The sequence below is a fragment of the Mastigoproctus giganteus genome, chromosome 3 (assembly GCF_048544385.1).
Source record: "Mastigoproctus giganteus isolate SK-2022 chromosome 3, ASM4854438v1, whole genome shotgun sequence".
NCBI classification, from domain to species: Eukaryota; Metazoa; Arthropoda; class Arachnida; order Uropygi; family Thelyphonidae; genus Mastigoproctus; species Mastigoproctus giganteus.
In genome coordinates, this window is record NC_143577.1 from 127,779,569 (window position 1) to 127,804,222 (window position 24,654).

The 24,654-nt window shown below is 39.2% G+C and overlaps 1 protein-coding gene across 7 annotated transcripts in view; it reads left to right on the top strand.

The window, feature by feature from the left end:
* The window catches only part of LOC150088264 (ralBP1-associated Eps domain-containing protein 1-like), a 791,977-nt gene that overhangs the window by 231,501 nt on the left and 535,822 nt on the right, over nucleotides 1-24,654 (top strand). For all 7 annotated transcript variants that reach the window (XM_090369416.1, XM_090369413.1, XM_090369418.1 and 4 more), the window contains exon 8: nucleotides 24,307-24,370. In XM_090369416.1, coding sequence (XP_090225542.1) covers nucleotides 24,307-24,370 — 64 coding nt within the window. The remainder of the gene's footprint in view (nucleotides 1-24,306; nucleotides 24,371-24,654) is intronic.

The following is a 24,654-nucleotide window of genomic DNA, read 5'->3' on the forward strand; positions in this document are numbered from 1 at the left end:
TTTCCACCATTTCCCAAACCTTGGTGGAATTCACAATGCACAGCAGCCAAAAAAGCTCAAAACAAAAGTCAAAACTCAAAACTCAAAAACAAACTCAAAACAAAGCTCAAAAACGGCGGAATAACCCCCACACTTTTGTGGGGGATATTCTGCCGATATCCTACCACAACCAACCTTATAGCCTTTAAACGTGCACGAGCCAAAGCACGCTACATCCGTTGTCAGAGTCAAAAGGAATCGTAGATCCGTTTTACTTCATCAATTACTCAGTCCACTAGTACTAAGGTGGTCTGGAAAAAAATCCGGAAAATGAAGGGTAAATACACAGCAAACCCCTCATCGGTCCTTGAATATAATGGATGTACTATTGCAGACTCTACTGCAATAGCCAATGCTCTTGGGGAAACATTTTCTAACATCTCTGCAACGTCATCTTACTCCCCAGAGTTTCTGGTCTTAAAGCGCAACACTGAAAATCAAGCCCTTAAGTTCACATCAAAGGGTTCCCACCCATATAATGGGCCATTTACTATGCACGAGCTAAAACAGCACTTGCCCGTACAAAGGCTACCGCTGTTGGACCAGACAACATCCATTATGAAATGATCAAACATCTTTCACCAGAATCCATGGACTGTTTGCTTTTCATGTATAACAGAATCTTCCTTGAAGAGCACTTTCCGGATAACTGGCGCAAGGCAACTATACTTGCTTTTGCTAAGCCGGGAAAGGATCCTAAATGTCCAAAAAACTATCGTCCTATTGCTCTGACCAGCTGTCTATGCAAAATATTGGAGAGAATGGTCAATGCTCGTCTCTTATGGTATTTAGAATCGAACGACCTTCTCTCCCTCTTTCAGTGCGGCTTCCGAAGAAACAGGTCCACACTGGACCACTTAATTAGACTGGAAACATCAATCCGTGATGCTTTCCTAAAAAGAGAACACTTGGTGTCCATCTTCTTTGACATGGAAAAAGCGTACGACACAACTTGGAGATTTGGTATTTTAAAAGACCTTTACAATCACAGTCTGAGAGGCCACCCGTCACCACCAAATACGGAGGATGCGGAAAGGTTAGGGAATGACCACCGCATATCCTGGAGCAATATGGCCTTAGTTGCTAATGCTCCTAAAAACCAAATAACAACAACTGAGAGGCCACCTTCCCATTTTTATTAAAAATTTTTATCCTGCCGTTATTTCCAAGTTCGTGTAGATCCTCCCTTTCACAGCCTTTTTGCCAATAGGAGGGGGTACCACAAGGATCTGTCTTAAGTGTTACGCTTTTTGCCATTAAAATAAATTCTATTTCTGAACAACTTCCTCCAACTATAAACAGTGCACTCTACGTCGATGACTTCAGCATATTCTCTTCAATCGTGCAATATGAGGGTTATTGAGAGACAACTGCAACAAGCTATTGACCGTCTTAACTCCTCGGCCACAGCCAATGGTTTCAGGTTCTCACCGGAGAAGACCGTTTGCGTACATTTCTGTCGCAAACATAACCTCCACCCTGAGCCTGAATTACGACTTGGACAAAGCACCATTCCAGTTGTATCAGAGGCGAAATTCCTGGGACTCATTTTTGACAAAAAGTTGACATTTGTTCAACACATTCGTCAGCTACGTACAAAGTGTACGAGAGGGCTTAACATCCTCCGCTCTCTCTCTTCTACCTCTTGGGGTGCAGACCGATGCACTCTACTAAGTCTATACCGTGCACTTGTACGCTCAAAATTAGATTATGGGTCTCAGGTGTATGCATCTGCCAGAAATAGCGCTGTTCGTTGGCTTGACCCCATCCATCACCAAGCCATTCGTATCGCTACTGGTGCATTCAGAACATCACCTGTCCAAAGTCTGCATGTCGAAGCAAATGAACCATCCTTGTCGCTTCGACGAATGCAGTTGTCTCTACAACATGCCTTCAAGCTGAAGTCCCTGCCGGACCATCCCACGTGGACATCCGTTTTACGAGCCACGATGGGAAAATCTTTATAACACAAGACGGACCGCCAATCGCCCATTCGGCATTCGTGTTCAAGAGCTACTCAATGAGCTTAACATCTTGGTAGACAAGGTTGCTCGATCACCAAAGGAGCCCCTTCCACCCTGGCATGCACAAACACCAGCATGTGACTTCTCGCTCAAGATCGCGACGAAGTCTAATACTCCAGATTCTGTCTACCTTCAGCTCTATTCACAACACTGTGCAGAACATTCTGACTTCTTGGCAGTTTACACAGACGGCTCGAAGTTAGAATCGTATGTGGGATCTGCTGCTGTCTTTCCAAGTAATACCATATCAGAGCAGATACCCCTTGACTGCAGCATTTACACTGCAGAGCTGCATGCCATAGAGTTAGTTCTAGATCACATAAGAAAACACCGTTACCAACGGTGTATTATATATGCCGATTCAGTGAGTGCACTACAGACTTTAACAGCAATATCACACACTAATCATCCAACCCTGTCCCGAATTCAGCAGATAATATACCTCCTCTATGTAAGTGGATTCGATATCCGCTTCTGCTGGATCCCAGTCACATCGGGATTAGAGGAAATGATTTGGCTGACACTGCAGCCAAATCGGCAGCCCTGACGGATAATTTTGACCTGTTAGTCCCCTATACAGACTACAGGCAAGTAATCTGTAATAATTTACAATCTCAGTGGCAATATTCGTGGCATCGACTGATTACGACAAACAAACTATGTCGAATTAAGCCTGTGATCCATCCTTGGCGGTCCAGCTTACGCAGGGATCGCAAAGAGGAAGTTGTTCTTGCTCGGCTCCGCATAGGACACTATCATATTACACACTCCTTTTTGCTGAGGGCTGATGACCCTCCTATGTGCGAGCAGTGCGATGCCATTTTATCGGTTCAACATATTTTATGTGACTGTACCAGTTTTAGAAATGCTCGTTTTACCGCTTTTACCATCTGGCTGAGCCGTATACACTCAGTCAGATTTTATCCGACAATGACCATGTGTCTGCTATTTTTAGTTTCCTAAAATCAGTAAACCTTTTTACTCATATTTAAAAAACATTATTTTAAGATTTACTATTGTTACTTGTTTACTGATATTTGTCTTTTACAGTTTATACTTGTTTTTATACCCTGATTTAGTGACCTAATTCATTAGGTCACTGAATGTTTTTACTAATTTTTTTGACAAGATTTTGGCGCATTATAGCCAAAGTTGCTGATGGGCCAATAAAACTCAATCAATCAATCATTGCCGGGGCAACAGAGAATCTGTGCTGGCTGGACCAGTCATAGATTTAGGGAGAATTTCCCTATCCAAAGATGTTTTAACTGCCAGAGATTGCACTCAGGAAGAACCTGTCTGTGGTCACTGTGCAGTAGCTGGCCATGATTAAAAAATTGCAAAAATTAAGTGTCAGCAGCCAAAATGTATTACCTGCATGGCAGCATGACTGATTGACTATGCAAATAGTATCAGGAATGATAAATGCCCTTGTTATAAAAAAAAAAATGGTAAAACTTGTACAATCCAGGACCAACTACGGGCCAGATTGAAAACATAAATGTGACTAGAGCCCTAAATCTTCTCCAACTGAATGCTTAAAGAGCAAGAGCTGTTATAAATCAAATCAAACTCAAATTAGAAGAAAAGAATATAGATACTTAACCCCAGAGATTCACTCTGGTGAGTATGGGCTTGGCATACCCAGGTTCTGAGCTGGATGTCATCATTCTTATCTTTCTTGGTGATTCTACTTCTACTTCTGGCTCATGTTTTCTCTCAAGGTGATTCATTTTTTTTTTTTTTTTTTTTTTGACTGGTGCATCATAAGCCTCAGGCTTCCTTGCACCATATGGCTAATAATAATAATAATAATATCTTGGTGCTCCAGGAGTCCTAAACACATATGGGTAGGTTTCAAGAATACCCAAGAGGCTAGAAATAATAGAATACACCTCAGGTGTCCCTTCTACAGCAATAGTAGTTAAAAATATTGACCTTAAAATCACAAAGGTGGGTCACCTCTGCACCTTAGTGGCAGTGTATACCCATATCACTAGTGCAGTAGGACAGTTCTATATTATATCTCTTTATGCAAGACCAGGTGAAGATATAAACCTTACTAGAGATTACTTACAAGCAGTTATAAATTTGTTACCTACTCCAAATATCATAGTGTGTGCTGATGTCAACTGCCTGCCAGCCCAGCCCTATGGCATATCCGTACAAAGCAGCACACACACACAATGGCCAGATATTATCAGTATTTATAGCCACCTCACCCTTTCAAGTGATAAATCAACCTAATAACTTACAAACGTTTACCAGTATCATGTGGGAGTGTGACACTGATTCAATAGCCTATAAAATTACACACCGATATGTCCAGCCAGCCTGGACCACATCAGAGCATAGAGCCATCACCTTCAAACTAAAGGGTGCACCAGGTGAGGAGAAATTTTCAAAGAGCCAGAACATCTTGGCCATAAAATTAGCATTAGTAGAGGCACATGATGCAATAAAGCAAGCTTATACAGCATCAGCCAAAAAAAAAAAAAAAAACCATTCCCATTTCACTGATCCATTCATTCCAAATGTTTGTCTAGTTCAGCTTTAAATTTATTTAACCTATCAACTTCCACAACAAGAGATGGAAGTCTGTTCCAGCAATCAAATACCCACTGGCTAAAGGCAAACTTCCGCACTTCTATTCTACAACTGTCTTTCCTCAGTTTGAATCTATGCCCCCTCAAGTTTGTAATCTGAGCAAGAGGAAGAATCCCATCAGTATTAAGCCTGCTCAATCCATTCAAGGCCTTATACACCTCAATCAGATTGCCTCGCAGCCGTGTAATCTCCAGAAGCTATAATTTGCAGAACTTAAGCCTTTCTTCATAAGAGCACACCTTTGTTCCCTTCACCAGTCTTGTTGCCCATCTCTGTACTCATTCTAGCAACTCTACATCCTTCCTAAAATGAAGCTTCCAGTCCTGTATGTACTCTTGGGGAGTTGTCTTAGAAACTGGCGTCAAACCAGATGGAACCCCAACCCTGTGTTGGGTGGATTCTGTAAATAACATCCTAGACAGTATTATTCAGACTGAAACTGGGGATCATTCCCCCACCCAGCTAGACATTATAAAAGAAAATACTGAATATGACAATACCAATATTGAACCTCTGATTACTATACAAGACTTATAAATAGCACTATCTAAAACCAAAAACAATAAATGCCCAAGTTTTGACATCTGAGATTATCAAAAAATTAGTGGAAATAGCAATAGACAAATTAATAGCACTATATAATAACTGTATGACAGAAGGTATATTCCCAAAAATATGGAAAAAAGCCATATTAATTCTCAAAATCCCTGAGAAACCCTCTACTGATCCCAAATCGTATAGATCAATAGCCCCCCCATCCCTGTACTAAGGAATATATACGAAAGACTAATATATGGCAGATGGCCTCAATACTACACAGAAGCAGATTTACATTCCAACTGACTGTTGGAATGTAATTGGTTTTAAGCAGAACTCTATGGAGGATACCATGCACCACCTACTGACAACGGTTAAAAACTCAGAGGAAAAATATATGCTGGCAATCTCTATTGACTTTGCTAGGGCATTTGACTCACTCTGGTGGCCTCTATGTCCTTAGGTGACTCCGCCACGCAAATGCCCCACAAAACCTCTATAAGGTAATAAACAGCTACCTTACAGACAGAAGTGGCTCAGTACGCACAAGATTCTAGGAATCGACACCCCCTATTTTACAACATTTATATTGACAGGTCACCACTCCCTAAAGGCAAAACTAGCCTCCATAGGGCTGACTGATGACCCAAACTGCACCTGTGGTGAGAGTGAAGACTGGACAAACATTCTATATTCTTCTTCCAGTCACATAGCTCCCTGAGGAGCTGTTGTGGCCACCAACAAATTCCTCCAACTGCATCAACCGTGTTCTATACGAGCAGTATCTCAAAGTGTCATGCCCAGAAGTTTGTTGATCCCATCCTTCCACCTAGTTACATGTCATCCTCAGCACAACTTCCCCTCAGTTTTTCCTTCCATTATATTCTTCAACAGAAAGTTTTCCCTTCTTACTATATGACCAAAAAACTTGAGTTTTCTTTTGTTGATGTTATGAAGAAAAATTTTAGGCCTGCCAATTTTATTCAATACCCACTCATTTGTTCTTCGATCCAAGTAAGAAATACGCAGTATTCTCCTGTAATACCGCATTTTCAAATGCCTCAATTTTCTTCCTATCAACTCTTTTCAGATTCCATTCTTCACATCCATAAGTAGCAACTGGAAAAATTAACGAATCAATGATTCCCGGTTTCGTCTTTAGGGGCAGATCATAATCTCTCCATAATTTTATCAGATCAGCGACCAACGTTTTAGTAATTGCCTGTGATCTCTTTACATCATTTGAGCAGTCACTATTTTTATTTATTCTTGACCCTAAGTAATCAGCTTCTTCGATATCTTGCCCATTAACCTTCACTTAAACATTCTATATGAATGTATAATTTATGACATCCCCAGAACACAGCTAATAGCACAGATTGGCCACTTCCCAGGGGAGAAGAACATCTGTTCATCATAGAAGAGGAAACCTATAAAGCCTTTACATTCCTTCACACAGAAAGTATTCGAAATGTGCAGAACTATCCAAAGAATGGCAATTCAGCCCTCCAGCAATTAAACAATAATCAGTAGTAAAATTTGCCCACGTTTCCCATTGTGCCCAGACGATGGCTTAAAAACTGTCAGGTTAGAGTACTCTATGTCCTGACGTGACAAAACCGGATTCACCTGGGTACCACCCTGCCATGTGTGGGAACCTGGGGCACCACACTAAATAAGTACTCATGTAGAGGGAGGGAGATGTACAGGCAGCCAGGGAAGCAGATTAGCTGAAAAATATCAGTAAGCTAGTAGCAGGGGAATGCAATGTAGAATGAATGAGGAGAATGAATAGGCTGAACACTGAGTGAAAGAGTCAAATAGGAATTAGGATAAAAGGAAATAAATGTCAGTTTTGGTGAAAGAGTGACCCAGTATGAGAGAAAGAGAGAGTGACTGGGTGTTATGGTGAATGGGAATGAGTGGAAGAGCAAATGTAATTGGCCAAAAGAATATAAACTTACATAACTTTATATATACAAACAAACATTTTCCAACGACACAAACACTATAAGTACATTCTCCTCTAGCCTGCAAAAAAACTTGTGGCTAGGGCTGCTCCACAACTGAAGAATAACAGTAAGTTCCGGTGCCTAGAGAGTGCAGGGCAGAGAGCATGAGTTGAATAAATGAAATGAAAGCCAGATGAATGAATGAGAGTGTGTGTGTGAGAAAAAGAATGCAAACCGTAAATGTTACAGTTAAGTACACACTCACCCTAGTTTTAATCTTTTATATTCTTGCTTATTTAGCTTAACTGTTGTGCATTAGTATTTAAAATTACATTACACACCATTGCATCACTCCCTTGCTGTGTGAGAAAAAGATAAATGAGTCAGTGAAAAAAAAAAAAAAATATATATACACACCGATGAGCCAAAATATTATGACCAGCGAGTCGTTATGCAAATCAAAGCAACTGCAGGTGAACTACGTCACATGGTATAAAAAAACACCTGATTCTCAGCTCCGTTAATCAGTGTTACTCTTGTTCTTCAGATGGGAAAGGCAGTGGACTTAAGCGAGTTTGACCAAAGGTCAAATTGTAATGGTCAGCCATGGTTAGTACCTACCGAAAGTTGTCCGAGGAGGGAAAACCCACGAACCGCTGCCGAGGTGTTGGACGACTACGGCTCATCAATGCTCGAGGTGAGTGAAGGCTCTCCCAGATGGTACGTGGCAACAGAAGGGCGACTGTGGCCCAACTTGGAATGTGTGGTGCAATTGGAATGCTGGTGACGGAAGTAATGTGTCACAACACACACAGTACATCAAACCCTGCTGGGGCTGCGTAGCCACAGGCCACTGCGACTGCCCATGCTAACCATGGTTCACCGGCAACAGCACCTACAATGGGCACACGGGCATCGAAACTGGGCTTAGAGTGATTGGAAGAAGGTTGTCTACTCCGATGAATCACATTTCTTGTTGTGTCATATGGACGGCCTGGTATATGTGTGTGCGTGTCATTTACCTGGGGAAGTGATGGCACCTGGATGCACCATGGGATGAAAACAAGCCAGCGGTGCTTGGCGATGTTCTGCTGGGATACCTTAGGTCCAGTCATCCATGTGCTGGGCACTCTGACATCTACCACCTACCTAAACATCATTACTGACCAGGTACACCCTTTCATGGCAACAATCTCCCCCTGTGGTGGTGCCATCTTTCAGCAGGATAATGCCCCATGCCACACTGCCTGGATTGTTTCAGACTAGGTTGCAGAACATGAGGAAGGCTTCCAGGTATTGCCCTGGCCTCCAAATTCTCCAGACATCAATCCCATTGACCATCTGTGGTTTGTGTTGGAACAGCAACTCCCATCTGTGGTGTTTCAACCATGACCTTACAGGAGTTAAAGGATCTGCTGGTTACCAGTGTTGGTACCAGATACCACAAGACACATTTAGAAATCTTGTAGCGTCTATGCCTTGCCGGGTACGAGCTGTTTTGGCTGCACGAGGAGGACCAACATCATATTAGGTAGGTGGTCATAATGTTTTGGCTCATCAGTGTGTAACTTAACAGAAAAAAAAAAAATATATATATATATATATACAGTAAACCCCCGCTATTCGCGGTATCTGTATTCGCGGTTTCGCGTATTCGCGAACGCCGATTTAATATAAAATGAAACCTAAAAAAATGTGAATTTTAATGCGCCGTGAATATTTTCTGCCATAAAAACATGGGCGTGGCTAAAATTATCTTTCCCGATCAAAACAGCGCTCAGTGGGTGGGGAGAGAGGAGTGACAAAATCGCGAGCTTGGATCTTTCTCGCTAATCCTTGTTCAGTATGTGTTATGCGCTTGTCATGGAAGGTTTCGTCGTTTGCTTTTAATTTATATGCTTATAAATTGAATAAATTTATCAATTTATAAATTGATATGCTTAGAAAAATGATAAATCTACCTTTTTGAAGTGTAAAACGGACTTTTTCGAGTGTGTTAACGGAAGAAAGTGACTTTATTGTGGACAAGTTCTTTCTAACTCCTACAAAAATATGGCTACAAATAACAAGAGAAATGTGAAAATATCAAAGAAGGTGATGACATTAGCGAACAAAATTGAGTTATTAGATAAAATTTCTAATGGTGAAAGTGTCTCCTCAGTGGCAAAACATTATAAAATTAATGAGTCAACGGTACGATCAATCAAAAAATCGGAAGGAAAAATCCGCCGTAGTGTCGGTGAAAACGCGCTGATTGCTTCAAAAATTTGCTCTGCAACTCGTGATGTTAAATTAGAAAAAATGGAAAAAGCTTTAAACCTGTGGATAGAAGACCAAACTCAAAATAAAATTCCGTTAAGTTCACTCATCATTCGTGAAAAGGCAAAACTCCTTTATCAACACTTTAGCGAAACTGGTGATAGCACTGGCGGGATAAGTTTTTTTGCAAAGGCATATTACATTTAATATTAAATTGTTTCTTATTTTCATTTCGATGCCATATGCTTGCATTTCACTATGTACTGTCTATGTACATAGTCATATTATGAAGGTACATACATAGACAAAATTTTAGACTAGTTTTTCTTATATATTTCATACTTTGGAACGGAACCCCTTTATTACTATGGGAGCCATAACTCAGTATTCGCGTTTTCGGTATTCGCGACATTTCTCAGGAACGTAACCCCCGCAAATAGCGAGGGTTTACTGTATATATATATAAAATATAAGAAAAAAGTATAAAAATGGAGTGAAGATTATGAAAGAAGTAAATTTGTGTCTCTCCCACCCCCCCTGGCAGTGGGGGAGATTGCTCCCCCCACTGCCAGCTAACTTATCCTCCCCCCCGGGCATGATGGTCAGTTTGACCAGCCTACTTGATTTGATGCTTTCATGGATCTGTCAAAGATCACCAGTGGAGAGACATACTGCAGCTCCACTGCTGACAAGTCATTTGGCAATCTGAACCAGGTACTCAAAGCCGGTTGCCCTAAAACACCCAACCCCCCAGGTGGGGGGGAAGAGATGGGTCTCTGTCTCCTCCACTCCCTGCCTACCCCCATACTTCGCCTGGTCCACTTGGTATCAGTGGTTCAAACATTAATCCTGCTGAGGTTGATGAAAAGCTGAATTGAAAGTTGATGAAAAACTTTGCATCTACATTCACACATGAGGAATCCTTTAGGGAAGTGTATGCCAGAAGTTTATCAAACACAAGACAGAGCTAAATTATTTGGGACTAACTGAGAGGAAAGTGTAAGAGAAATTATTGAACATAAACATAAGAAAGGCATTTGCCATGGAAGTTATCTATCTATTTGTATTAAGGGAGGCAGCAAATGAGGTACACAGACCCTTAACCATATTTATGAGAGCATTCAGGGGAAGCCCCCGTGTACTGGAAAAGTGCAAATTTAACTCTAAATCACAAAGGGAGATAAAAAAGAGTGACATTAATAATTATAAAGTTGCTAACTTAACTTCTGTTTGGAAAAATGATGAAGTCACTGTTTAAAGAAGTAATGACAGACATGAGAATGCAGTTATACTTTGGTCACAGCATGGATTTGTTAAAGGGGATCTTGTGAATTTACATTGACAAATGCAAAGTACTGCATATGGTTGCATTAATCACATTGTTACCTAACAGTTATGTGGTACTAGTCTCACTGTAGTGGAAAATGAAAAAGACCTCAGGGTAATTTTGCAGCCAGGTATAAAGGTATATCAGGCGTAATGTCCAAGTTTCCAGATGAAACGAAGATTGGCAGGGTTGTTAATAATGGTACACTACTGCAACAGAATCTAGAAAAGATAGGCAGATGGGCTGAGAGATGGCAACCAAAAGCTAACATTGACAGATGCAAAGTACTGCACAAGGGTAGCAGTAATCCCATAGTAATGTACCAACTGTTCGGTACAACACCTGTAGTATGGAGAACGAAAAAGACCTGGTTGTAATTATGCAGACAGGTTGCCAGGACAGCTCGTGGGGTTTTTCCAATGATATACAGTAATTTTGCTAGCAGGGATTAAGGAGGTAATTATCCCTTTGTATAATGCATTGGTCAGGCCACACCTTGAGTATGCATACAGGTCTAGAGGCATCATTTTAGGAAGGATGTAAAGCTTCTAGAATGAGTACAGAGAAGGACAGTTAAACTGGTGAGGGGAACAAGGGGTTGCTCTTACGAAGAAAGGCATATGTTCTATAAAATGCAGTGTTTTCGAGACGACACCTGTGAGGTGATATGATTGAGGTGGATAAGACTTTGAATGGTTAGCGCAAGCTCTGTACTGATAGGATTCTTCCTCTTGTTCAAATTACGCACCTGAGGGGACATAAATTCAAATTCAGGAAACACTTGTAGATGGGCAGAAATTTGGCTTTAGCCAGTGTGTGATTGATTGGTGGAACAAACTTCCCTCTGTGTTGTTGTGGAAATTTATAGCCTAAATAAATTCAAGGAAGAACAGGACACACTTTTGGAGCAAATGGATGGGTAAAATGGGAAGGTTTTTTTTTTTTTTTTTTGCTGATGCTGTATCAGCTTGCTTTCTTGCATTATATGCCTCTACTAATGCTAAAGTTCATTGAGCAGTGCAGAAAGGCTGCAAGGACATCATATCGGATTTTATCGATGATATAGGGGAATTTCACTGACAGGGGTAACAATCCATTGTATAGGTCAATTGCCAGGACATATCTTGAGTACTGCATACAGGTCTGGTGACCTCGTTTTAAGATGGATGTAGAGGTGCTTGTATGGGCAGAGGAGAACAACACAATTGGTGAGGGGGCCAACAAATGGGTGCTCTTACCAAGAAAGGTTTTTCAGTTCTGCTAATTTCAGCATTAGAGACCAGGCACCTGTGAAGTGATTAGCATTAGTAGAGGCATATGATGCAAGAAAGCAAGGTTATGCAGCATCAGCAAAAAAAAAAAAAAACCTTCCCGTTCACTCCTCAGCCAAAAAATAAAAGAAAATAATAAATAAATAAAAAATAACCACTTCCACTTCACCCCTCTGTTCGTTCGAAATACATGTCCAGCTGAGCCTTAAACTTATTTAGGCTATCAACTTCCACGACAAGGGATGGAAGTCTGTTCCACCAACCAACCACCCGCTGGCTAAAGGAAAATTTCCGCACATCTATCCTACATCTGTCTTTCCTCAATTTGAATTTATGCCCTCTCAGGTGCAAGAGGAAGAATCCCATCAGCATTGAGCATGCTCAAACCATTCAAGGCTTTATACACCTCTATCAGATCACCACGTCGGTGCCTAGTCTCCAGACACTGAATTTGCAAAACTTCAGCCTTTCTTCGTAAGAGCAACCCTTTGTTTCATTCATTAATCTTGTTGCCCTTCTCTGTACTCGTTCCAGCAGCTCTACATCCTTCTTGAAATGAGGCTTCCAGACCTGTATACAGTACTCATGGTGTGGCCTGACCATTGCCTTATACAAGGGAATAATCACCTCCTTATCCCTGCTAGAAAACTTCCTGTATATCATTGATAAGACACCATGAGCTACTCTTGCAGCCCGTCTGCACTGTCAGAGAACTTCATATCTACCTGCACAATTACCCTCAGGTCCTTTTCTTTCTCTACCACTGTCAGTGTAGTACCACAGTTGATATGTTTCTCTGGAGTTGCTGTTTCCCATCTGTAGTACTTTACATTTGTCAATGTTAAACTTCATTTGCCACCTCTCAGCCCATCTGCTCAACCTTTCCAGATCCTGTTGCAGCAGCATAGCGTCAGTAGTGTCCTTAACAACTCTGCCAACCTTTTTATCGTCTGCAAACTTGGACATTAAGCTCTTGACATACCATCATCAATATTATTTATAAATACAGAAAACAATAATGGGCCCAATACTGAACCCTGAGGGACTCCACTAATAACATGAGTCCACGATGAGCAGTGTCCATTGATTACCACCCTCTGTCTTCTCCCCCTCAACCACCACTTTATCCATAGCAGAAATTGGCCTCCAATGCCACACTGCTCCAATTTGTGCAGCAGTGTTCCATGTGCAACAGTATCAAAAGCCTTTCTAAGATCCAAGTATATAATATCAAAGTTATTCCCTGCATCCAGTTCTTTTGTGACTGCATCATAGTATCCAATCAAATTGATCAGGCAAGACTTCCCCTTAACAAAACCATGCTGTGTCCGAGCTATAACTGAAGTCTTGTTTAGATGACCTTGCAGTGCTTCTTTGACCAGTGCCTCCATTAATTTTCCTGGAACAGAAGTTAAACTCACAGGTCTATAATTACTTGTGTCAGCTTTTGATCCTCCTTTGTGAATTGGGGTCACATTTGTATATCGCTAGTCTATGGGTACCTCTGCTGAATCCAAGGAAACTCTCATAATTATGGCTAAGGGTTTGCTTACTTCCATTGCTGCCTCCTTTCATATAACTAGCTAGATCCCATCCACCCCAGGTGCCTTTCTTGTGTTTATCTTCAAGAATTTCACCTCTACTTTACTCTCAGTTATTACAAGATTATCTAGCTTACTGCCAGAGTTGAATTCACCTCTGGCATTCCACTCTCTGAATAACTCCCCATGTGCGAATGTCGATGCAAAATATTCATTTAGTTTGTTAGCTACCCGAGCAGGATCATCAACAGTTGAACCATCGATATGAAGTGGGCCAATCCGATTCATCCCTTTCCTTCTAGAGTTTACATAAGTAAAGAACTCTTTGCTGTTTTTCTTTGCATCCTTTGCCAAAGATTTCTCATAATCTGCCTTTGCCTGCCTAACCTCCTTTGTGACTTGGTTACAGACTAGCTTATATCTATCATAGGCTTCTGTGTCACGTGTTAATTTATATGTATCCCATGCATTTTTCTTCTCTTCCATGTGTGTCATTAGTTCATCTGACATCCATTTAGGCCTAATCCTCAAACAATATTTCTTAGTTGGTATGTAAAGCCTAGTAGCTTCCAAGACAAGTTCCCATGATTCCCATTTTGAATTTGCTGTTGGTAACATCCTCAGTTGGTCCCTCTGTATAGAATTTAAATACTGTCTCAGACAATCATAGTCGCCTTTACGAAAGAAATAACCCTTCCCCTTACCCCCTGATGGTAGTTACATCTTTGAGTAAATCCCACTTCAGCACACTGTGATCACTGCCACCTAGTGGTTCCTTTATCTGCAGATTCTTAACGCATGAAGAATGACTAGTGATAATCAAATCAAGGATATTACTCCCTCTAGTTGCCTTCCGAACATGCCTCTGTAGAAAACAATCATCCAATAAATCCACAAAAGCCTGGTTGTTGTTGGCACATTGGCTTCTGTGGCCATAATGCACCTCCCAAGGTTTTTGCAGTATTTTGATCCAAGCTCGAGGTGGGATTCGAACCCACCACCTTTGGGTTGCCAGGCAGGCACTTTACCCACCTGGCTAGCCCAGTCGGCCCCTCAAACTGGAAGATGGAATGTGATGAGCTATCATCAGCAAAACTGTGGATAGGATTTCTAGTCAATGGAAGAAGGTCATTAACATACAAGAGAGAAAGTGGGAGAAAGGAGAACCTTGGGGAACACCAGCATTAGTGGAGAAGTTAGAAGACAGAAGTTAGAGCCATCTACCATTTCTGGCAGTGAGCGGTCAGAGAGAAAACCCGATACACAATTACAATAACAGTTGGCAAACCAAAAGATAGAAGCTTGTTTTGAAGACCTTTATGTGAAACACAATAAAAAGCCTTTGAAATGTCAAGAGCAATTGCTTGAGTTTCACCATATTTTTCCATTGAATTTGTCCACAGATGGATAACATAAGCGAGAATATCACCAGTGGATCGACACTGATGATATTCATACTGGCGATCGTTGATCAGATATAAGGTCTCGAAATAATTTAAGAGGTGGCAGTTAATTGATTTCTCCATTACTTAGACAGAACTGAAGTAAATAATTTGAACGATAATTGGATGGGAGGAATTTGTCACCATTTTTTATAACTGGCTGGATATGGGTAAATTTCCACGCAGAAGGGAAAAACACCTTTGGAATAAGTGAAAAAAGATGATACAGAATAGGAGTAAGCTTAAGAGCACAGTTTTGAGAATAAGGGGAGAAATATCAAGAGGACCTGGAGCTTCCTTAGCATCAAGATTGTTCAAAATCCTTCTGATGAAAGACAACAAAGGTATTGAATGAAATGTTCTGCAAATGGTGGGAGGTGGTTTGTCAAGATCATTAATACACTAGTTGGAAGAAAAATAGAATGCTTGCAAGTCAGCTTTATCTTTGACTGAAGAAGCAATAGAACCACGTATTGATAGAGTTTTGACAGAGGTGAGAATAGAGATGGGCAAAATTTGCTGCCATTAGCTGTGGCAAGCGACCAGAATTCTCGGCTACGTTTTAATAAATAAATAAATTTTCTGTTTATACTCCGAGACGACCAAACAGTCAGAGGAGTTTACAAGAAACAGCACCGTATTCAGCAGTCGTGGGCTTGAACCCTGGTCACTCAAGGCACGAGTACTTATGCACCCACACACCTGACCACTAGGCCACAGCCGTCTGATTTTTGGACAAGAAGAAAGATTTCTACTCTTAGCCTGTTCAACATCTAGTTTGGACTGATTAATAACTGCTTTACAATTGTTGTTGTTGCGAGCTTTGGTAGGCAGAAAACTAACCCGGAGATGCAGAAACAAGCCAATAATGAGATACAACATTCTTTTCTTGATCAGCCTTAGCACATTTATTGGAAAATCAAGGAAAATCAATAAAACAGGATTTCTAGGTGGAGATTCCATCCTTACAAGAATAATTTTACTGACATGGTCTGAGCAAACATTGACATCAGATGATTTGAAACAGTAATCCAACCAAAGAAAAGAAGAAAAGAAATCTTGCAGATCATCTCATTTTGCATTCTTGTAAATGCCAAACAACAGAAAGTTGAGAATGGCCACGAGAGAAAGGAACCATTAGAGAAGAGACCATCACAGAGTTGTGATATGAGGTGCCCAAAGGACTACTCACCTGTACCATGTACTTAGACGAGTTTTTTTTTTTTTTTTTTTTTAAAAAGATCGAATGTTGGCTGCATGGTTAGGATTATTTGGTATTCTGGTAGGTAAATGAACAATCTGTGCAAGATCATTAGTAGCCTCAGCATCGCGACCAGCTGAGTCCATGTGACTATAAATCAGAAGTCAGCTGGAGCTGTGAACATTAAAATAACCAAGGAAAATTAGCTCACTATTAGGAAATTTTGAATTGAGAAAGTGAAGTTTCAAATAGAGGAAGTCAGAGTTCAAAATGACGTGAGTTTGAAAAATGATAGAGGCAACTGATGAATTTGAAAAAATGTGATAGAAAGATTTTAAGCCAAAGAAGATCAAAAAGAGGAAATTCCAAATTATTATGGTTCCACATATGCACTATTCTGACACCCTCCATTCACTGTCTGGCAGAATAGAGACTAAGATTATACACTTGCAATCTGTCTAGCGGTCAGCCCCTCGAACACTGTTTTAGAGCTGTACCCTTGAAATGTAAGGAAAATTGGATCTCACGAGGATGTCCATTGTAACCTCAATGATGGAAAATATGGGAGGTTGCCAGAGCATCTCATCCAACCCCTCTGGCACTAAACATGGGTTCAATCACTTAAAGCCACCAGTAAACAAAGTAGTTGAAATGCAACTGCTTGATGAAAGTGTTCCACCACCTAGTATTGCTTGGTTACGCACAGAGGTTGGCTTCCTTCTTATGGTGTGGGTGCTGCGCCTCGACTGCTGCTTATGTTGGTTCACACCTGGATGATCACCCCCAGTATACCAGGTTCCATATTTCAGGACTTGCATATGGAGGTTATACCCTGGGTTTACTAACAGTCCCACAAGCAGAGAAAACTGATCTTTGCCAAAATTAGATCTATTTCATCTACAATTAATACGGCACCTAATTGCATAATAATAATTCTATTATTTAAGTACTTGTCTTCATATATTCTTTTATAGTTGCTTCATGCTACTTCATCAGACATAACCAGAGAAGTGAAAATTAACTCATCCTGCTCCAATATCTCAAGGAATATTGTGCGGAAGTCTCGCTTGCTCACTTTATCTGCCAGCCATAGCTCTTGAACAACTTGCAATTTGTACAGTTGGAACTTTAAATCAAATTTCACAATCCGACACAGAAAATTGCGACACATGTGCAGTGTCCTTGCATGGAAACGAACCGATCACTTGGGACTTTGCTGCAGAGCCTCATGGACTCGTTTGACATTGTCAGGCCTGCAAACTGTCTTTTGAGGGCCCCCTCATTCTTCTTATCGGTGACTGAATGTGTTTGTTGCCACTGTTTCATCCACCTTGATATCGTCCTTCTGTCAGGAACACGGAAATGGCAGTCGTTTCCACAGCACAACTCACACTGCATGGCTCTAACACTCTTCTTCTTGTGCACATAGACCTCTACAGCCTGAATATGCACCTGCACCAGCCAATGAATCATGGTGAACTAAATGGCATAATTTTGTGTTCCGGTTGGGCATGACAGGTGGTGCCACCATACTTTCCTGTCTGCAGGGTTGCCACTTGTTATTCTGCTATTTACCGAGACCCACCCTGTATATGTAAATATTCAACACTGCCCTCAAAAATGTATATTCACTAGAACCTCAGAAATCTCGCATGCTCTGGTTGTTTTGGCTTAATGTTGATATTTCTCTCTCTACATGAGAATTGCATTCATTCATATAGTAAATAATATTAACATTTGCAAAGGCTTATCTAGCATCAGCAAAAAAAAACCCGTCTTTCACACATGCACTCCCTCCAAATGTTTGTCAAGTTCTGCCTTGAATCTATTTAGGCTATCAACTTCTACAACAGATGGAAGTTTGCTCCAATAATCAACCACCCGCTGGCTAAAGGCAAACTTCCGCACATCTATCCTACAACTGTGTTTTCTCAATTTGAATTTATGCCCTCTCAGGCGATTATTCTGAGCAAGAGGAAGAATCCCATCCACATTGAGCATGCTCAAACCATTCAAGACTTTATACACCTCAATCAGATCACCCTGCAGGTGCCTAGTCTCCAGACACTGTAATTTGCAAAAATAAGCCTTTCTTAAGAGCAACCCTTTGTTCCAATCACTAATCTTGTTGCCCTTCTCTGTACTCGTTCCAACAGCTCTACATCCTTCTTAAAATGAGGCTTCCAGACATGTATACAGTACTCAAGGTGTGGCCTGACCATTGCCTTATACAAGGGGATAATCACCTCCTTATCCCTGCTAGAAAAATTCATGTAATTCCTGTTTACTCTTGCAGACTGTCTGCACTGCTCAGAAAACTTCATATCAGCCTGCACAATTACCCTCAGGTCCTTTTTGTTCTCTACCACTGTCAGTGCAATACCAAAGTGGCAAACAAAGTCGGAGCAGAAAACCAGAGGTCTGGTTACCAAACAGTTTCTGCCATGGGTGTCAATGGTTAGCCCAAAGTTACAAATATTGTAAAAAGTCCCCCTGGACTTTTTACAATATTTGTATTGACAGGTGACGGCTCCCTAAAGGCGAAACTAACCTCCTTAGGGCTGACTGATGACCCAAACTGCACCTGTGGCGAGAGTGAAGACTGGGCACACATTCTATATGAATGTATAATATATGACATCCCCAGAACAGAGCTAATAGCATAGATTGGCTCCCTTCCCAGGGGAGACGAACATCTGTTCATCATAGAAGAGCAAAATTATAAAGCCTTTACACCTTTCATACAGAAAGTATTTGAAATGTGCAGAATAATCCAAAGAATAGCAGTTCAACCTTCCAGCAATTAAACTATAATCAATAGTTAAAATTGCCCAAGTTTCCCACCACACTTTGCTCTGCAGTTACTGCTTCCCGTATGCAGCACTTTATATTTGTCAATGTTAAACTTCATTTGCACCTCTCAGCCCATCTGCTCAACTTTTCTAGATACTGTTGCAGCAGCATACTGACATTAGTGTCATTAACAGCCCTGCCAACCTTTGCATCGTCTGCAAACTTGATCAGTAAGCCTGATATACCATCATCAATATCATGTATAAATACAGAAAACAACAATGGACCCAACACTGAACCCTGGGGGACTCCACTAATAACATTAGTCCATGAAGAGCAGTGTCCATTGATTACCACTTTCTATTTTCTCCCACTCAACCACCCCTTTATCCATAGCAGCAATTTGCCTCAAATGCCACACTGCTCCAATTTGTGCAGCAGTCTTCCATGTGCAACAGTATCAAAGGCCTTTCTAAGATCCAAATATATGATATCAAAATTATTCTTTGCATCCAGTTCCTTTGTGACTACATCATAGTATCTAATCAAACTGGTCAGACAAGACTTCCCCTTAACAAACCCATTCTGTGTCCGAGCTATAACTGAAACTTTGTCTAGATGATCCTACAATCCTTCTTTAACCAGTGCCTCCATTAATTTCCCTGGAACAGAAGTTAAACAGGTCTTGAATTACCTGTGTTTCCCTTTCATCCTCCTTTGTGGATTGGAGCCACATTTGCACATCTCCAGTCCACGGGTACCTCCCCCGGTCGAAGGAAGTTCTCATAATTATGGCTAAGGATTGCCTTACTTCCTTTGCCGCCTCCTTTAATATAACTGGATAGATTCCATCCACTCCAGGTGCCTTTCTTATGTTTATCTTGAACAATTTTTCCTCCACTTTACTCTCAGTCATTACAAGATTATCTATCTTACTGCCAGAGTTTAATACACCTCTGGCATTCCCCTCCCTATATAACTCCTCATGTGTGAATGTAGATGCAAAATATTCATTTAATTTGTTAGCTACCTGAGCAGGATCATCAACAGCTGAACCATCGATATAAAGCGGACCAATCTGATTCATTCCCTTCCTTCTAGTGTTTACATAAGTAAAGAACTCTTTGCTGTTTTTCTTTGCATCCTTTGCCAAAGATTTCTCGTAATCTGCCTTCGCCTGCCTAACCTCCTTTGTGACTTGGTTACAGACCAGCTTATATTTATCATAGGCTTCTGTGTTTCCTGTTATTTTATATGTATCCCATAAATTTTTTTTCTCTGTCACATGTCTAATTAGTTCATCTGACATGCATTTAAGCCTAAATCTTGAACAATATTTCTTAGTTGGTATGAAAAGCCTAGTAGCTTCCAATAATAATTCTTTGAATGCTTCCCATTTTGAATTTGCTGTTGGTAACATCATCAATTGGTCCCACTGTATAGAATTTAAATACTGTCTCAGACCACCGTAGTCACCTTTACGAAAACAAAAACCCTTCCCTTTACGCTTGATGATAGTTAGCTCTTTGAGTAAATCCCACTTCTACACACTGTGATCACTGCCACCTAGTGGTTCCTTTATCTGCAGATTCTTAATGCATGAAGCATAACTACTGATAATCAGATCAAGAGTATTACTCCCTCTAGTTTCCTCCCGAACATGCTGCTGTAGAAAACAGTCATTCAGTAAAAGCACAAAAGCCTTGCTACTGTGTAAATGACCAACCCACAAATTCCAATCAATCTCTGGGAAATTAAAATCCCCCATTATAAGACACTCTTATTTACTGGCCCACTCTATTTCTCTGCACAATTGCTCATTATACTCGTCAGATTCATTAGGCCTATAAGACACACAACTACTTTCATATCTGTAAAATAGTAAGAGAAGTTTACTTCAATATAGTACGTAGAACACTTCTGTATAATTTAACAAAAAAATTCCAACACGAAAATTGTTTTGCAAATTTTTTGTTAAATTCTTTTAATTAATTTTCTTACTTTTAGTTGCATTAAATTGAATTTTAATTGTTAAATTATTTTTAATTATTTGTTACTCTAGGGCAAGATTTTTGATTTTTTCATTTTAATTTCTGGAGAGTATCATACTGAAGTGTTCTACGTACTATATTGAGGTAAACTTCTCTTATTATTTTACAAATATTGATATTAACGTAGAACATATTGAGCATTACAGCTCTGGTTCATACTATCTAAGTAAATAATACATTTACTTAGATAGATTTTGTGGGATAGATGGTAAAACACCAATCCCAGATAATCGATTTCCCGGTTAATCCAAAAATACAGAAGTCCCCGACATATGTAAGAGATACGCTCCAGGACTTCTTACTTCATCGAGTTTTGCGTAACTCGGGAATGACTAGTAACATATTGCTCCTATATGTTATTATTGACAAATCTGAATTCAGTGCAATACTTGTTAATGTTTGACCATTTTCATACAATTTTATTAGTTTAATTTTCTGATCCAAATCGATCGTTTTCCTTTTGTTGGTAGATGTACTATATCTCTCTTAGTCGACACCATAAAAACGTTCAAAATGAAATTTTCTGTAACTCAACAGGGTTCAGGCGAAAACTCACTATTATCACCCCCGTGCGAGCTCACATTTTACTAAAGCACAATTCTGGAGGTCAATAAAAAACAAAAACAATTTGCACTTTCCGTTTTATGGGTGTTTCTGTTAGCACAATCTCTTATAAACGGGTAGTAAACTCAATCTTATTGCATTTGCAATAATACCAATAGCCTGGAATTCTGTGGGTTTTTACATTATTATGGTGAAGTTTGTGTCACCTTCACAGAAATCTTCAGTCATATAAAAAAACCATAAATAATTGTAAGAATCTTCTCATTTTTGCTTGTTACTCCGATCTCACTTGTGCAATTTGTGCGTGCCGTGATTGTCGTTATTGATTGCTTATTATTATTAGTTTTTGTTGTTTTAAATTTTACAATCCTAAAAATTAAAAAAATAATAATAAAAATTGAGTGAAAACAAATTTATGTAAATCCATAGTTGCGTAAGGCTGGGACTTACTGTAAAACTAGTGAAAAATGTTCAGCAACCTATGTAAAAAATATGGCAATAGATAAAACTTACCAAATACTATTCTTGTGTCCAATACAATGCTTCCCTTTATTTTTTGTGATGTCGATTTTAAATCTAATAGTTTTCCTTTATTTTTTACAGTGTCGCTTATGGTTTGGTCACCAATATAACGGCTCATTAGAGATTTAACGGATGCACCGTTTTCAAACTTTTGAATAATTTCAAGTCTTTGTTTAAATGAAAGTGCAACTCTTTTGCATTTACCCATCATTTTCACGATTTCTAAACAAAAAATATATATATATTTACTATAAAAAAAATTTTGACATCCCTGACATAAATAAAGAAACAAAATTTGTCTTTTTGCAGTGCAACGGAATTGAACAATCAACGCGATGCACTAAAACAAACTAAATTTTTTTTTTTTTTTTTTTTCGAGCGGCGGATGTAAAGACAGCGGGGATTGGAAGATAATCTCCCAGTGATGACCTATAATGCCGCTTGTCACTTATTTACGACATGAAAAATATCTGTTTATACCTATTCTAGTTATTACTTGAATTTTATGATTTCTGGTTGGGTTTTTTTTTTATTTTTATTTGGAGTCTTGAAGTGTCCCAGTTAATCCGATCCCAGTAAATTGAGAGTCTGCTGTATCATAGTATCATACGTTATTTCCACTATCATTCTTACTTTCTGAAAATTAAATTGATTAAAAAATGATAGGGTTTTCACCACAAAAGATGAGGCATAGAAAATTTTGTTAGATGAGTGACAAAAAGGAGCAATAGCATTTGGCGGATCTAAAAGATATCCTGTAATACTGAATAAATACTAAACAATACTAATACTACTAAAAAATACTAAATAATACTAAAAACTGTTATCCTTTCTGAAAAGAACAGTAATAAAAGTTATTAAGAAATGGTGTGAGTCAAACCGGAAACTAGTGGCAGAATTGTGATCAAATGTGTACTGAATAATTGTGATTGGGCAAAAAATATTGCATCTAGTAAATGAAAAACACTCAAGTACTACTGCAAACAGTTAATTGTAATTACATTCCTTAGAAAGTCTGGATCATCATTAGTTTTTTTTTTTTTTTTTTTTTTTTTTTTCAAAACATCTTCACAACCTTGGAGCTTTCTCATTCTTTGATCTTCATTCAGAATTTTTGGCACCATCTTGGCACACACTTTCCTCATGCTTAAATTTTCAATTAAAAATTTGTCTAATAAATGCAGTCATTCCATTACTTAAATGACGATCACTTCTAACGATCCTTATCTAGTCCCTATTTTCCTTAGTTTTCATGCATACTAAATGCATGAAATCTAAGTCATTCATTGTCTTCCACATTCTTTTTTCTTCTAAAAATATTTTATGCCATTCAAACATGTGAGCTCTTGACATAGTATCTTCTCCATAAACTTGACAAATATTCAACTTTCAGTTTGTTTGTTTTTTTTTTTTTTTTTAGTTTTGTTAAAAAGTTGAAGTTGATTCGATGTTCAGTTCTTTTGTTTGTTATTTTTCTGGAAAACTGCAGAAAACCCAAGGTAATGAAAATCTGTCTCACTGCAAAGAGAATGAGTGTGTTGGAATGTGACTTGACAGACAACTAGGAAAAGGTTCAAGGTAAAGTGTTGTCCTTTTGTTTCACAGGTGATGAGTGGTGTATAGTGGCTGTGCATTGTTAGGTCTCATTATTTAATAGCCAAATCTTGTAGAAATAGTAGTTTTGGCCAGATTACCTCTATGGATAGGACATACACTTTTAAACTTATTCTTTCCTCCTGAATCCTGATATTTCCCCACCCCTCCCCAATGAATTCACATCTGTATTATAGTATTAATTGTCAAGCATTTTCCCTCTGAATGAAAGGCATTTAAACCTGAAAGACAACATTTTTAAAACATTAAGTATAACTGAACAAGTAGTCACCCCTCAGAAATTTCCTGTTACAGGATAAAAACTCTGATCTGTTTGCATATTTAAAAGTCAGTAACATTTACCACATCTCTGTCTTCTCCAGTAATGATAACATCATTTCAGTTAAAAAGAAACCTTGAAATGTATAAATCTCTTCTACTTCAGCAACCATAAAAAATGCCATGTGACGATTTCAATAGATGATGCACCAATAAACTCATAAACAACCAACTATAACTTAATTTGCAGAATTATTAATCATATTCAGAAATAAATATAACTTAAAAAATTTATTTTTTATAGGTACTACTGCGAAAGAATTCTTTGAAAAATCTAAACTTCCTGTTCATGAACTCTCAAAAATTTGGTAAGTAATTCTAAACATTAATTTTAGTTTTTCTGAAAGATAGAAGAATCTTTTAAGCAATTTTCTCTTTGAAATTTTGAAAATATTTCATCTCAATAGCACAGGTAATGAAAGCCCATTGTTCATTTATAACTGCAACCCATGACATTTTATCATACTGGTTACAGTTACTCAACATTTACAGATATATTTGAGCATCTTCAAGGTGAAGGGCATCTTCCATTCTTCTCTTTGCTTGCTTATATAATAGATATTGCAATTTGCAAATAATAAAAATATATATA